The following is a 15,590-nucleotide window of genomic DNA, read 5'->3' on the forward strand; positions in this document are numbered from 1 at the left end:
TGTCCAGCTGGCCACATCCATGCAGTGTGCGGCTCCCGTATCTCTGTCCTTTCTCTCCCCTTGCCCTTGGCTGAGTGCCCCGTTGTTGGCTCTGCTGCTGTCGGATGATGGCTGGAGGCTCGGGGCTGTGCTGGTGGGAGTCCCTGCAGCCTCGCCGGCTTGAGGGCAGGCAAAGGGCAGGCTCCAGCAGGCGAGTGAGCTCTGGCAGGGCAAGCCCACTTCAGCTGGTGTTGCAAAAGGCCGTAGGAGGTTGTGCTGAGCCATAGCAGCCACAGGCTTTTGGGAGCACTACAGCAAGTCTGGCCATGAGCTGTGCTCTCCTGCCAGCCTGTGTCAGACACCCTGGGATAAAAGAGGCTGGAAGAGCTGTGTACTCACTTGTCTATGAGTGCAGAACTCTCCTAGGATAGCACGGGGTGGAGGAGGAATATTGCTCTCCTGTTAAGCCTATAAGGAAAACCTTTTTTTGTGTACCTGTTGCTTTGTGTAAGCAGCTGTCCCCTCAGCCCTCGCTAGCACCTTAGTGGTACTTAACACTTCTCTGCCCTCCCAAGATGTCTCTTTCCTTGTTTTTCCCTTGCTTTCTTACAGGGATATTTGGTACAGCTCTTATCTGAAGCTGAAAGGGATGTCAGGGGAGAGAAAACTCAGTCCTTCGTGACTGCAAAATAGTTTCTTTGGCCCCATGCTTGCCAGAGTGGATGGAGATAAGTGGCTGTGTGGCTTCTGTGACATCTCAAGTGATGGTGCTGCAACCAAGACTACTTCTTGTTCTGCATGGTGGCAAAAGAGAGGAGAGGGTGCCTGGGCAGCACTGAGAGGCCAGTAGGTTCAGGACAAGATCTTGGATAACACCGATATTTACATGCATACTCTCTGCAGAATCTCAGGGGAGCAAAATCCCATAAAGGAACTGCTTTTTGCATAGCAAAGCATAATGGGGAAACCCCGAATTTGGAGGGATTTTGTAGCTCTGAGCGGCCAGGGCGAAACTACTAGAGGAGGGTAACTGTGGCTGTGAAACTGAGCTGAGTTTGCATATGACGATCAGGTTACACTGATGTTTTACTCAGCATGTTAGGGATTGTTTTCACTTTACAGCCATTGCGAAAGGCTGGTTTCCAGCTCTGCAGAGTCAGGCCTTCCCAAAATGACTTGCGGTGGTCGCTGGCATGCCAGATGTAGCGATGTGTCATAAAGCACAGGGGCTGCGCGCCCCTGGGAGAGGGGTGGTTGTGAGCGAGCGTGTCGGAGATGGCGGGAGGAGGATGGTTTGCAGGTGGTGAAGCGCAGCACATGCACTTTGTCTTTGGAACCGAGAACCAGAGACTGCAAGTGTCTCTCAAGGGAACAAATGAGCAGCCCCCAAAATGAGTGAGATTTGTTCCTCCTTTGGGCCAGGGCCATCTTAGTGTCTTAGCAGCAAGTCAAGGTTGTGCATGCTCTTCGCCTTTCCTTCTTCCAGTTCTTCCCTCATCTTCCCTCATCTTCCCCCCTTTTCCCCCTCCCACTCAGAAAAAGCCCCCTAAACAACCATAAAAAAACCCCAGTCAACTAAACCATCCTCCAAACTGCACAGGCAACGACGGGAGTTTAGCACTGGCAAGAAGCTCCCTTTAGTCCAGCCTGTTTTCTACATAGTCTTCCCAAGTCTTTGCTTACCTTTCCTGTGCATACCGTGATCAGTAAAGTTGAAGTAATTTCTTCAACTTTTTCTCCCTCCTTTCTGTTGCTACTCTCTTATTACACTACTACCTGTGTGGTTTGCATAAACTTCAGGTTGGTCTTCACAACATAGCAGGGTGGGGGTCAGATTCTGGGTTTCTTGCATACAGAAAAGTATCTGATGTAGCTGAGAATTGAAATTATGTCTAACGTGTTGCCTGAGAAAAAAGCTGTGACTCTCCCTGTGCATGCATATAGTGTTTCTTGTGATTACAACTGTCGCCTTGGTGTCCTTGTTATTTCTAGGCCCTTGGGATGTTGTTTTGGCACAAGCACAACATTGAGAAGTCTTTGGCAGATCTGCCAAATTTTACTCCCTTCCCAGATGAGTGGACAGTGGAAGACAAGGTCTTGTTCGAACAGGCCTTCAGTTTCCATGGGAAAACCTTTCACAGGATCCAGCAGATGGTAAGTGGTGTCACAGGAATGGAGGAGCGGAACAGGCGGTTGGATGATCATCTTCAGTGCTGATTGTGCTGAACTCCTGTCTAATGCTTTTGGGAGAGAACAGGCCAAAGTGGGTATTAGAGGAAAAATATTACCGTGAGTAGAAAGAAACAACGGTGTTCCCAGAGTCTCTGTAAAAGTGTTTTCCCAAAGTGCTTTACTGGTTCAGGATACACTTTGACTGTGCAATTTTTTTTTTTGTTGGAAATTACAGTTTTCAGTCCCCTGTGTACTATGGTAGTGTTTATGTCTCTGCTGGAGTTCAGGCATGGTCTGTACACACGTGCCCACCCACACACAAAGTAAAGATCATCTCTGTGCAAAGTTGTTTTCCTTTCTTACAGCTTGCTTTTTAGGAATTCATTTTATTTGACTATGAAGTCTGTGCTTAATGTGATTTGGGACTGTCAGTGGATGCTGTAGTGGAGGTTTATACATCATTGCAAGCATTCAGTCCTTTGCTTTTGGGTGGTAGTGATATTTTTCTTTAAACAGTGATTGAAAATTTCAAGGGTAGGTTTCTCCCTGAGAGGAAACTGTTGGGATGTGTGCAATATTCTTTCAAAAGAGGGAGACGATATGAAGTAAATTTTTTTTTTAACTAATTATATCTTGAGAATTTCTTCAAGTGGTTCATAACCTGAGTGGGAACCAGACTTTGTTCTTTGCTCTCCTTCAGTAAAGTGCCTCTTGAGTGTTCCAGCAGGACCCGGTTACATTGGTTGTGACCCTTTGAAGTGAGCCTAAGCTATTGCAGTCTGTTCAGCCTCTTTAAAGCACATGTGAAGGTCTGTGTTGCTGATGCCACTGAAAAGTGAAAGGCAACTTGTGTCCCAAGTATGAAGGAAAACTGCCAGGTCCCTTTTCAAAAGGGTGGCAGGAAGAGGCTCATTCTTCTCATGTTCTCCTTGCATGTTCCTTCACTGGCATTTGTTTCCAAATGTTCTTGGAGTCCTAGGGTTTCCCACCCCCTTGGGTGAGATAACGGGGCTTGCACATACTGTGGAGCGCTGATATAGACAGTCTGGAGAGTTGTGGACTCCTGAAGGGTGAAGCTGTTTTCTTCTTTATCCCTCTGTTCTTACATAGGGGAAAGGAAAGGGGAGGGGAATGTCCTGGGGAAAAAAAAGAGGACGTAAAGCCTGTCCTATTGCTTGGTTAAACACCAAAGCAAGAAATTCTCGATTTGGTTTATGTGCAGAAGCATGACTGTCCATGAGTGAGGTGCATTCCAATACAGGATGCCAAGCTCATGCACTGTTCCCTTGGTAATGATATTTTTTTACTGTTGCTCCCAGAAAAGCCATTCTGCATGAAAGGAATTAAATGACATGAAGCTTTGTGTTTAGCAGGGGACAGGAATCAATGGCTCGGGAGCACGTTAGTTGTTAGTTTATATATGCTGCCCCATTAGCACCAGTGCAGCTTGGAACTGAGGGGGAAAATCATCAAAGCCAGAGAACGAAAAGTGAGTTACGTTACTTACCGAAGCTGGTTCTGATATTTTGGCAGTCTTAGCATGTGTTTGTAGCCAAGTGGATGTTTGTCACGAACAACCTTGTCCCTGAGTTTGTTCTGTGGAACTCTTTTTCATTCCAGCATACCAGCCTGCTGCATGGCTATTGGCAACACAACATCGACACAGCACCTGTGCTTTGCCAGCGCAGATGGATTTATGCCTGTGTGCAGCTGTGGGCCAGGGTGGCAGTTCTGGTGTGATCCATTATTAGGAGCTAAAGTCAACCTGCAGTCTGAGAACCAGGCTTATCTCCAGTGAAGACTTAAACCGAAGTATCTGAATAAGACAGATCTGGCTTTTGCTCACAGTTTTGTTTTCCTCCCCACCCGTCCTGCCCTCCAAGCTGAATCAGACACTTATCTAAAAAATGTTTTATTCAGCAAGGCAGGCTGGACTTTTACTGGTAGAAGTCCTGTGTAAGAACATCCATGCAGAGTACCTCAGAAGTAGAGAATTAGTCTCAACGTAGTTTTATGCTTTTTGGAGACAGACTTTTTGTTCATAGCCATGGGGCAATGACATTAGTGTAAGAGGATAAAAAAAAATAATTCTGAGACTTGTGTTTTCCTGTGTCCTCAGTTCACCATACAGTAACATTTCACCTTTTGAAAACATCTTTTGTTGAGACCTTTGAATAGACTTCATCATGTGAATGGTGTGAATAAGCCTTTTTAACCAAACATCAAAGATATGCTTGGGATGTAGCCTGCAATTCAGCAGTTCCTGTGGTTGCTTACCCATGCCTGCGTTGGCTTTTAAAACTGTTATCTCAGTTTCAAGGCCCTATTTCAGATTTGCTCTTGCTATGTTCCTCTATTCTGAAGGGAACCAGCTACCTGGCTGGTGAGCGGAGGCTTGCTGAGATGCTCTTTAGAGATTTTGATGTCCTAAATAGTAGGCACTAACCTGAAACACTCCCCCATAGATCACTTTTGGGAAGGCTGCAGAACTGCTTTGCTTGAGCCTTTGAGAGAATCCAACATAGAGAGACTGGATGTTCCTTCACAAAACCAGACTGATTGTATGTGAACTCCTGGGGATACTTTACATATAAACATTTAAAAGGATACATGTTTAATTTACAGCTTCCTGACAAATCAATAGCCAGCCTGGTGAAATTTTACTACTCCTGGAAGAAGACAAGGACTAAAACTAGTGTGATGGATCGTCATGCTCGTAAACAAAAAAGGGAACGTGAGGAAAGGTAGGTTTACAAGCAGAAAGGCTGTGTATTGACGCACACTGATTTCTTCAGACTAACTCAGAGATTCCTGTTAGTTTGTAAGAAACTAGATGTAGGATTTTCCCCAAAATGTTTCCTGGTACCACACCTTCTTTCCCCACCCCTCTTCCCTGCTGTGCATGTTTTGCTTTGCTTAAAGCCAAAAGGAACCTGTGGGCAGTTAGGTGTGCTCCCTTTTTCAACACTCTGCAATTTCTGGTTGCCCTCTAGTGCAGTGGTCACCGTCCAATCGCTCTAGAAGCTTTTCCTCTGATACTGCTTCAATGTGGAGAAAATGAAATTAAAACTGTTTACAAGCTGATTGGCACTGTTGTCAGCAGAGCCAGAGAAGCTGATAAGCAGGACAGTAAAAGGAAGTAATGAAAGAGCAGGAAATCTGCCTTTATTTCCTCCATGTGATGCTCAGTAGAGTGAGAATGTGCACCTGATGGGGAACAGGTTCCAGTGTAGCACCCCTCAGCCTGTGCACATGCAGACCCTTCCCCTGCATTTTCCTTGGAAAACTGTGACCAGTATAAGGCTCTCAGCAATATTCCCTGAGGAAGATGAAGTTAAGGCTGTGTTTTTGAGTGACAGAGAAGAGAGTAGCAGAGGGGAGCTTAGCAGGATTTGTCTAGCAGAGGTGTCACAAGGGGTGCTTGGTGCATTAGGATTTGGGTGAGGGTGGTGGTGTTCAGGAGGTCACTAGCTACTGAGTTTCAGCAAGTGAGCTTGACTCCTGTTTGTGCAGCTTTGTCTGCAAGTTCACCCTCCTGGATATACCTGTGCAAGCCCTTGAAGGAAGGCTAGCCAGTGGCCTTCTATGTATTGCTGGAAGTATCTGTACAGTTAGAACTGCCACTCAGTGATTTTTGCCTAGTTTGAGAGCTGACAGAGACTCAGAAACATGGTGGCCTCAGATGTGTGTGGGGACAAAAAACCCCTCTGAACAGCAGCAACTCCATCTGCTTGATGCAGGCGCCTTCTCAACCTGCTCTAAAATGCAGTCCATGGCTTTGCAGACCAAACTTGAGATGTGCCTGGCTTTGGAAGACTCCTAATGTAATTGGTCAAAATTCTGCAAAAGCTTTCCCTCAAAGGAGTTGCTCCTCTAGCGCTTCCCAGGGAGCTTTTTGCTGGCTCCAGTGTGTATGAGCAAGCCCTGTTTGGGAAGGGGGAAGAAATGTGTTTCTAGGGTTGAGCTGGTACTACACCAGTGACTCACTCAGCCTCTCCCATATCCCTGTTAGGTTGACAATACTTGCTTAACAGGCGAGGCCAGGGAGTATACTACCAGCCACCTTGTCCAGTATTTGGTTGGCTTTCTCTGACCTAGGTCTCTTCTTCCATTCTGTTCTTTTCCCTTCTCTGCAAAGGCTGTCTTGATTTTTCTTCTCTACATTCTGCTTTTTTTTTTTTTTTTAAATCCTACTAATTTAAGGGAAGCGGGGAATCTTTCATAAGGAGTATGTTTGTCTCGTACTATGTAGTTTAGGATCTTTTAATGCTACCTCTCTATTTTTGTTCTGTTCTCATAAATGAAATTACCATGGTTTGGAAATACACCTCTCTAGTACCTATGCCTGTTTGCTGGGAAAAGCAGCACCTCAGACCATCTGGTGACTGGGAAAGAACTGTATGGGCTGCCATGTGCTGTAATTCTGTAACCTTTGAGGAAGGCAGCTGGATTGAAAATGCATAATTTGGTTTACATCTGCAGCAAGCTAAGCACCAGGCCATCAGCTTGATGTTCGATTTCCCTTCTTCCCCGCCATTATGTAGAATAGTCAAAGCCCTACACGCCCAAAGGATTTGTCAGTGCAGTCATGTGAGGGGTGGAAGCGAAGCTGAGCGAGTTTGGGGTGCCTGGATTTTGAGGTTGTACTGTGCCACTGGGTGTTGGCAAAACCTCAGAAATACTCTTCAGTTAATAGTGATCAATGTCTAAAACTGCAGAAATGAGTGGGTGGGTTTTGATCTAGCTCATGTCTAGGGAACTTGCTGGAATAGAAGAGCAAACTAGGAGCACAGCAAAGCCTGTGGGGGTTTCGCCTTTGCAGAAGGGCTGAAATCTGAAGCGAGGTGAGAACACAAGGAAGCTCTTTTGGAGATGGAGTTAAGAGAAGAAGCAGTCTGAGGTATCTCACTCGAATACTGCTATATCTCTTCTGTGGCTAGGCAGGGAAATTCCCCAGCCCCTCAGATTGTCACTAAAATAGCTGCCAGTGCATTTGGGACCAGGTTTTCAGTAGCTGTTCTTAGTTGTAGGTGAGGGGCTTTGTGCATGCAGCTCTGGGAGGGGGTGCCTGGCAGCTTTTTTCCTGGCATCATGATTACTCAAACTAAATAACTTGTGAATCAGCTGGTGAGCCAGGCAGCTTGGGGGAGCACGGAGTGGCTTGTATGACTGCTCTTGTGGAGATGGATGCCAGCTCAAGCCACCCAGCAGTACGTTCCTCCTTAGTCTGTGTCTGCACAGAACACTTCTGCAGTGGGGAGACAGCCGTGAGCGAACATCGGTACCGCAGCCATGCTTACTGTGTGAATGCTCCTGTGTGATCGCACCCCAGCAGTATCGCACAGCTTCTGGTGGAGCTTCTCTGCACAGCCCTGACTTGCACTGGCGCTGTGACATACCTGCACCATCCAAAGTTCCTTGTCCTAGGCTATAAAGTTTGACATGATAACATAGTTTTATTTATTTTTATTTAAAAAAAAAAAAAGAAAAGCTATGATTAGGTTAGCTTATTTCTTCTGTTTCTGGGCATCATCCCAAATGGTGCAATTAACTTTAGTTGTGTACAATACAAAAATTCTAAATGGTGAAAATATATTCGATTTAATGTCTGATTAAAATTCCAGTGAGGCCAAACTGGCCAGGTGTGCCAAGGTCGCTTTCAATATGGCCCCAATTTCATTTCTATTATTATTATTCTGTAACTGATAACCTCTTTTTCTTTTCCAGGGGAGAATGAAATGTGAGGCTGTCACTGAAAAAAACCCAAACCAAACAAAAAACAAACCAAACCCAAACATCTTTTATGTTTGTTCTTGAGAGAGTTCATTTTGTGCATGTCTGTTTTGCTAAATATTAAGGAGTTGTATGAAATCCGTGTTTTAGCTACTTGCTGTGATTCTAAGTCTTTGTTTCTGTCTCAGTTGGCTTAAAGTTAAAATGCTCAATGTCCCATCTTTTTTAAAAGATAACTTGTGTAATCAATTTCATGTATCTTGCCTTCTTCTGAGCAGACTTATTTTGCCTTGGTACGCTACCAAGAGTCTTCCTTTACAAGAGATAGTCCCTAGTATCTTTAAAATTAAGAATTTCTTGACTTAAAATGAAAACAAACAAAACCCCCAAAACAAAAAAGTCCACCCCAACCCCCTAAAAAAACACCCTGGGAATAAAACTAAGGGAAGCTGTTGGACTTGCTATTGCATCTATGCATTTCTTCTAGCGTGCTATTTATAGAAAGAGAGCCTCACAAACTAATACAGTACTGTTTGCTTTTGTCTTTCAGTGAGGATGAAATGGAGGAAGCAAATGGAAATAACCCTATTGATATTGAAGTAGAACAAAACAAGGAGAGTAAAAAGGAGGTATAATTCTTTTCTTCCTACTGTACAAATGAAAGTGTTTACTTACTAGCTACTTCATGTAGAAACTGACAGTATCTAATTTTCTTTATTTGTGCTTTGTATAGTTGTCATACAAGAGAAGAAGAATTGTCTTCAGATTTATTTTTAGATCAAGACAAGTATAGACAAATAAGTTGTTATGGATGGAGCTGGGAAAATTTAAGACTTTACCATCCTGTGATAATGTACTATGTGAATGTTTCTAGTCTTTTTTTATTCTTTGACTGTGTTAACTTGAACCACCTTCAGTGATGGTTTAAATAAGCCTAACTGGAGATGGAGCAGAAGCACCTATATCCCCACTGAGATGGCCTGGTGGAGGGAAAATACATCCTTTAATCTGTTCTAGGTAGACTAGCAAGAGCGTGTTTATCTACACCTTAGACTCTAGGGTAAATTCCTGATGTACTGAAATCCTCAGCAATAGTTCTGAGGATTTCAGTGGCACCAGGATTGCAACTACAGTGGAGAACAGTGAAGGAGAAAGCTTTTGTGTGGCCAGTTCATTTTGTCTGGCAGAGGGGCCTTAACCTGTTGTTATATGCCGAATATTTTGTCTAATTGAAAGGTAGTACTTGCACCTCACTTCAAATACTTCATTTTAAGTGGGCATAGAGTTCTGGATGAAAATAGCCACACAAATATAACAGACAGTTTTGAAAAGGTAGTCTGTGATGCTTAACAGGAAAGTGCATAGTCATTTTCATGCGTATAACCTGTTGGTTATCTGTTACTAAATAAAAAAGGCCTTGCCACTCAGCAGCAGCGTGGGTTGTATGTGTGAGTGTGTGCTACAGGAAGACACTTACCCTAAGGCCTTCTCTCCTTGAAGTAGCTCCCTTTCCTGATTTCGTGTAGCCTGATTTCTCTCGCATAGTCATTCTCTTTCAAATTTTTTTAAATTATTTTTTTAAAAGGATACATGTAGGAAGAAAACTCTAGAAATATTTAAAAACATGATTGCACACAGGCAAAACTAAAGTCTTAGAGCAGCTGTTTTGTCAATCACTGTCAGTGAGATTAATTCCTCTAATAAATTATTTTGAATGGCAATAACTGAAAAATCACAGCATTCTAGTTTGTTTTTTACCCATGCCAGAGTGCTCTCTAGACTTTCCAGAAAAGCCTGGCTATTGCTTCCACCAAAAGAACCAGCATCCCTGATGACTTCCAAGGAGCAGAAGGGATGTGAAGCCACTCATATTCACCCTTACAAGAAGCTGAGTTCTCAAAAGCCTCAGCAACACCCAAACTGGAAGGGTTCTCACTTGGCTAAATGGCATAGAATCCTAGAATGGTTTAGGTTGGAAGGGACCTTAAAGATCATCTAGTTCCAACTCCCCTGCATGGACACCTCCCACTAGACCAGGTTGCTCAAAGCCCCATCCAGCCTGGCCTTGCACGCTTCTAGGGATGGGGCAGCTACAACTTCTCTGAGCAACAAACTACAGCTCTCCAGTGTGTCTTGTAAATAATTAATACTATCATCTCATTTCCCATTATCATAGAATCATAGAATGGTTTAGGTTGGAAAGGACCTTAAAGATCATCAAGTTCCAACCCCCCTGCCATGGGCAGGGACACCTCCCACTAGACCAGGTTGCCCAAGGCCACATCCAGCCTGGCCTTGAACACCTCCAGGAATGGGGCCTCAACAACCTCTCTGGGCAACCTGTTCCAGTGCCTTACAACCCTCAAAGTGAAAAACTTCTTCCTAATGTTTAATCTAAACCTGCCGTCTTCCAGTTTATAGCCATTCCCCCATGTCCTGTCACTACATGCCCTAGAAAAAGTCCTTCCCCAGCTCTCCTGTAGGCTCCCTTTAGGTACTGGAAGGCCGCAATAAGATCTCCCCGGAGCCTTCTCTTCTCCAGGCTGAACAGCCCCAGCTCTCTCAGCCTCCCAGCTCTCTCAGCCTCTCCTCATAGGAGAGGTGCTCCAGCCCTCCAGCCCTCGTGGTTCTCATCTGGACACGCTCCAGCAGGTCCCTGTCCTTCTTATATTGGGGACTCCAGCGCTGGATGCAGTACTCCAGGTGGGGTCTCACGAGAGTAGAGTAGAGGGGCAGAATCACCTTTGACCTGCTGGCCACTGTTCTTTTGATGCAGCCCAGGATCCGGATGGCCTTCTAGGCTGTGATTGCACATTGCTGGCTCATGCTGAGCTTCTGGTCAATCAGCACACCCAGGTCCTTCTCCTCAGAGCTGCTCTCCAGCCATTCCCCACTGAGCCTGTATTTGTGCTTGTGATTGCCCCGACCCAGGTGTAGGACCTTGCACTTGGCCTTGCTGAACTGCATGAGGCTGGCTTGGGCCCACCTCTCCAGCCTGTCCGGGTCCCTCTGGATGGCATCCCTCCCCTCCAGCGTGTCTACCTCACCAAACAGCTTGGTATCATCGGCAAACTTGCTGAGGGTGCACTTGACCCCACTGTCTATGTCTGCAACAAAGATGTTGAACAGTACAGGTCCCAGTGCTTATTTATTTTAATAAATTTTCCAGTTTGGATTTCTCTATAAGCTCTTTGAAAGCTTGCATCTGTAAGAGAGCTCCCTTCAATCCCCTTCGTTATTGGTTCCTTCCCTACCAATACTGGCACGCTCTGAACTTGCTGCAGAAGAGGGAAAGGCAGTTCTTAGCCAGCTTGGCTGCCTCTGCTGTAAGGCCAAACCAGAGCAGATGGCTGATAGCTACCATCAAGACACTTTCTACAAGAGTCTCACATGGGCTGTCTGCCCTCCCTGTCACACTAATACAGGCTATGGCCCTCTAACTGATGTGGAAGACATCACCAGAACTCAAGGACTATGTGCAGCCTGGCTGTGTATGCAATGGCGGGCAGCCTTGTGGGGGCTCTTCTGGGCGGGGAATGTACTGGTGGGTAAAAGGAAGCTGACGACCTGCATAGCCTGTTCAGAATTAATTTGATTTGATTTTGCAGTACCTGAGCCTGGGGCTGACTGAAAATGCCTTGAGAGAGAGCAGCTATCAAGGAGGGGAATATGTTCTTTCTTGATCGTTATGTTTCTTTTAATGACGTGGTCAGATGTGTAGGGGTGGTGATGTACCACTAGCCCAGGACTCTTACCGTAAAGAACCTCCCTGTCCGAACCCCGCAGAGATGGTTTTTCCAGCTCTGAGACATGTTGGTTACTGTATGACTTGCCAAGTAATACTGGGATTTCTCAGAATATTTGAAATCTCTCATCTGTTTCCTCTTTTCGGGATTATTGGAGGGGGAATCTTCTCTTTTTACTACTTTCAGTGTTAGTGCATCTGTTCAGGTTTCCTCAGATAGTGACTCCACAATACTGAGATCATGAGCTAGAGCTGCTTTCTCCACATCTTCCCTGTTCCTGGAAATGCCTTCCATTTCATCCTCTGCTTTTATGTGGCTTGAGATAGCTTGGTCTTTTCTTTTTACACAGTGAAATCTGAGGAAGGGAACTTTGTATGAAGGAGTTCGTAAGACTGAAGTGTGCTGGATAGCAGTGGCAATATCTAAATAAACAGAGGAGCACTGCTAAATCCCTGCATTTTAATTCTCTCTGGTTTTCATGAATTGATTTAATTCTGTAGAGAGATGTGTGTGTCCAGAAAAGTAAGAGTCTCCAAGATAAGGTAGATGTTCAAATTTTCAGAGCCTGTGCCATATCACCGGAGCCTAGAGGCACTTGGAGCGTTCTGTTGAAGCTCTGGCTTCTTGTCCACAACACAAGAGAGCTTCATATTCTTTGAACTGTGTAAAACAATCGTTTGAAACTGCTTTCATTTTTCCTTGATGTTTGGGCTTCTGGGATGTTTGCACTGCAGGCCTTGCACGTTGGTCAACCTTCAGCCTGAACCTGTTGTGAGGTGTTACTGCATGATCCTGTGAAATTCTGTGTGTAGATGAAATATGAATAAATCTGCAATGTCTGTCTATGTTGAATAATTTCCCTGGCTCAGCTATCAGAGTGCTTGCTTCTGAGGTGGAGCGCAGAGCTTACCTCTCTTGTTCATAGCTAAACCAGTCTGGTTTCTCCTGCACTCCCTTCCGCAAAAAGTAATAGGGTACCCATCCTGCGACAGCGATAGTTATTTCTTGCTCCTGGACTTGCCTTAGGCATTGTCTCTCATGGAGTCCTTTGCACTAAAGGAGTGAAGGAAAAAGGTTGAGAACAGGCAATTGTCCACATTACTGCTCCTATGTGGCTCTGGCCATTGAGCCCATGAAGAGGGTGCAAGCTTTTATCTGCCAGCAGCTGCATTGGCATCCTCCAGTCTCCGGGAGGCAGAGCCTCATGATTACGTGGGGCTTTGTGCTCAACCTTGTGTGGGTTTGAATGCGAGAGTTTTAATGTTCGCTAATGAGCAAATGCCGCAAACTGTGTAGAAACTACATGTAGCTGCAAATTAGGAGGGAAACAATAGCACTAAGTGAAGCCAATGTGTTTAAAGCTGGCAGTGATCAAGTAGAGAATTTCAGATGTGTGGCCTTCCCTCTCTGCTTTTTCTCTCCCCGCCACCCTTCTTCTGTGCTGTGTTCTTGGCCAAGCTCCAGCCACTGGGTAATAAATCTTGGGTATGAGTTGCTTGTTGAAAATAACTTCTGGCAGAAATGGTTTTGGTATTAGACAATGAGATGTGCTCTTGAAGTATCTGTGGTATAGTGTCCCAGCTAATCAACCTGTTAGAGCTATGTGCCTAATTCTTTGATTTAGACAGAAGGCATAAGAATAATTAGTGGTGTGTGAAATAATCCCTTTTCCAAAGGAGACTTTGTGGGCAAAACTGCATCACTTTAATGGAGCAGTTGATCTATCAGTGCTATGCAAGAAAACTTGGCTTCCAAGAAACTGTAATAATCTAAGAATTACTTTGTAGTCACCTCACTCCTTTATCTGTAGCCTTTAAAGAAATTTGGTTTATTCCTTCCCCTCTGACAGGTAGAAAAACAAGTCTCTGTAAACTCCTCTAGTTGTGTTCTTCCCCGGTCTCCAAACTCCACTTCGTTTCCTTCTGGTGTTCAGTTAAACTGGCGTGTTCAGGCCTGGTAATGAAAGCAAGAAGAGAGGTTTTGGAGCATTTGAAAATAACCAGAATATTTAACTGCTGGAAAATTGGGCATCTCTCTTGTGAAATGAGGATGGGCAGACAAGACAACCAGTATCTCTGTAAACATTGGAATCTGTCTAGAAGAAAGGAGAGATTTCTATAAGACAGTGTTTGTATGACATGCCACTTAAAGCAAAAAAATCTCTTCCTGTCTGCAAGCTACCTTTTTCATTCTCCAACCTTTGATGATGGCTAAAAGTCATAGAATCACAGGATGGTTTGAGTTGGAAGGGACCTTTAAAGATCATCTAGTTTTGTAAAATGACTGCTGTTTGCCAGGTGCCGCCCGCTGAAACTGTTCCTCAGGTGAAGAAGGAGAAGCACAGTACACAGGCCAAGAACAGAGCGAAGAGGAAACCTCCCAAAGGAATGTTCCTTTCCCAAGAAGATGTGGAGGCCGTTTCCGCCAACGCGACAGCTGCTACCACTGTACTCAGACAACTGGACATGGAATTAGTCTCAATCAAACGACAGGTATGGATGGGATAGTTCAAGAATAACTGCCGTTTTGCCTGTTACAGTCTGCAAATTTTGCAGGAATTTGTAGCTTGACAGTGATGATGCACATCATTATGTGACCTAATGGATAAGCTGCTAGCCCTGTGCTATAAACTAATGCAGCCTTGTGTTTTACATCTCTTATATTTTAGTTCTATGGGCAAGCTGACTTTATACCTGAAGTGAAACAAGGAAAAGTCCGTAGTACTGACTTGAAGGAACATTTGTTGGTGCTTAGTGTTTCTTGGAGTTCAGAGTCCATTATGTTTTAACTATGAACTTCCCTCAGATGACATGGGTTTCAGCAGTATCTGATTTCCATCTGCAGCAGTTGGTTTCCTTTGCCTTTTCATATGGTACTTTTCAAACAGGCAGATAGGTTTGTTTTATTCTTTCTTAGACAGGCATCATACAAAGTTTCCTACATACCTTTTGCTTCTCTGATGGATCTGCCTTTTAAACAAATGTTTTTCAATTATCTGTAAGTAAAGACAGGTTTACTACATGAGTCTGTTTCCTAGATCTGAACATTTTCACTATTTTTTAAAGCAGAGATCTGGCTCAAGCTCTTTACTAAACTTAACAGAATTGGTATTTTGGCCTGAAGCCTTTTTCTTGGCACTCTGGGAGAAGCAGAGCTCTCAAGCAGTCTTTGATTCATTACTTGCTGTGAACAGGGCCTTTCTTTTTATGCTGGGCTTCATACAGACCTGGGCATTGGGGCAGTTCTTGCTCCAAATAACTTGCAGACAGGACAGAATAAATTAAATGGGATCTCCTGATGTGCCAGCTGCTCCTGCATTCCTTTATTCCAATATAACAAACCTTCTTCTTGGAAATAGGAGGTTGTGAGAAAAACTGGAATGCTGAGCTTGTAAGGTTCCCACTGGGGCTTCTGGAAGAAGGCTCATCCAAAGATTTATTTTTTTTTTTAATCCTTGTTAAAAGGAATGAAACTTTCTTTTCAGATTCAGAATATCAAACAGACAAACAGCGCACTCAAAGAAAAACTTGAAGGTGGTATAGAACAATATAGACTTCCAGAGGTAGGATCACTTTCTGACCTTTGTTTATTGTAGAGATAAATGCTAATCTGTGTTTACATACCAGGGTTATTCCAGGTCCAGTAAACTGCGACCAATGTCCTGTTAGTTGTCAGAGTGAATCAAGACCATTGCCACATTCACCCTTGTTGTGTAACGGTCTTGATTCACTCTGACAACTATTGCCACATTCACCCTTGTTGTGTAACGGAAATGGGAGATGAGAAGAAAGTAAGAACAGTATTTAACATGCAAAAGTGGCTTTTAACAAAAGTACAGGTATCCCTGATATACCATGTTTTGTCAGTGTTGTATCCATATGCCCTTGTGAGAGAGGTAATTGCTCGCCTCTAAATACTGAGAAATGTAGGAGAGGATGTTAATGGCCTGTCTTACTCTTG

General features: G+C 44.3%; 1 protein-coding gene across 1 annotated transcript in view; it reads left to right on the plus strand.

Annotated features, from left to right (window-relative positions):
- RCOR1 (REST corepressor 1) overlaps nt 1-15,590 on the plus strand; it is a 150,926-nt gene that overhangs the window by 130,115 nt on the left and 5,221 nt on the right. Inside the window, exons 5-9 of the mRNA XM_009891091.1 lie at nt 1,972-2,133; nt 4,777-4,895; nt 8,435-8,513; nt 13,928-14,122; nt 15,115-15,192. Coding sequence (XP_009889393.1) covers nt 1,972-2,133; nt 4,777-4,895; nt 8,435-8,513; nt 13,928-14,122; nt 15,115-15,192 — 633 coding nt within the window. The remainder of the gene's footprint in view (nt 1-1,971; nt 2,134-4,776; nt 4,896-8,434; nt 8,514-13,927; nt 14,123-15,114; nt 15,193-15,590) is intronic.

This window comes from Charadrius vociferus, unplaced genomic scaffold, assembly GCF_000708025.1.
Source record: "Charadrius vociferus isolate BGI_N301 unplaced genomic scaffold, ASM70802v2 scaffold228, whole genome shotgun sequence".
NCBI lineage: Eukaryota > Metazoa > Chordata > Aves > Charadriiformes > Charadriidae > Charadrius > Charadrius vociferus.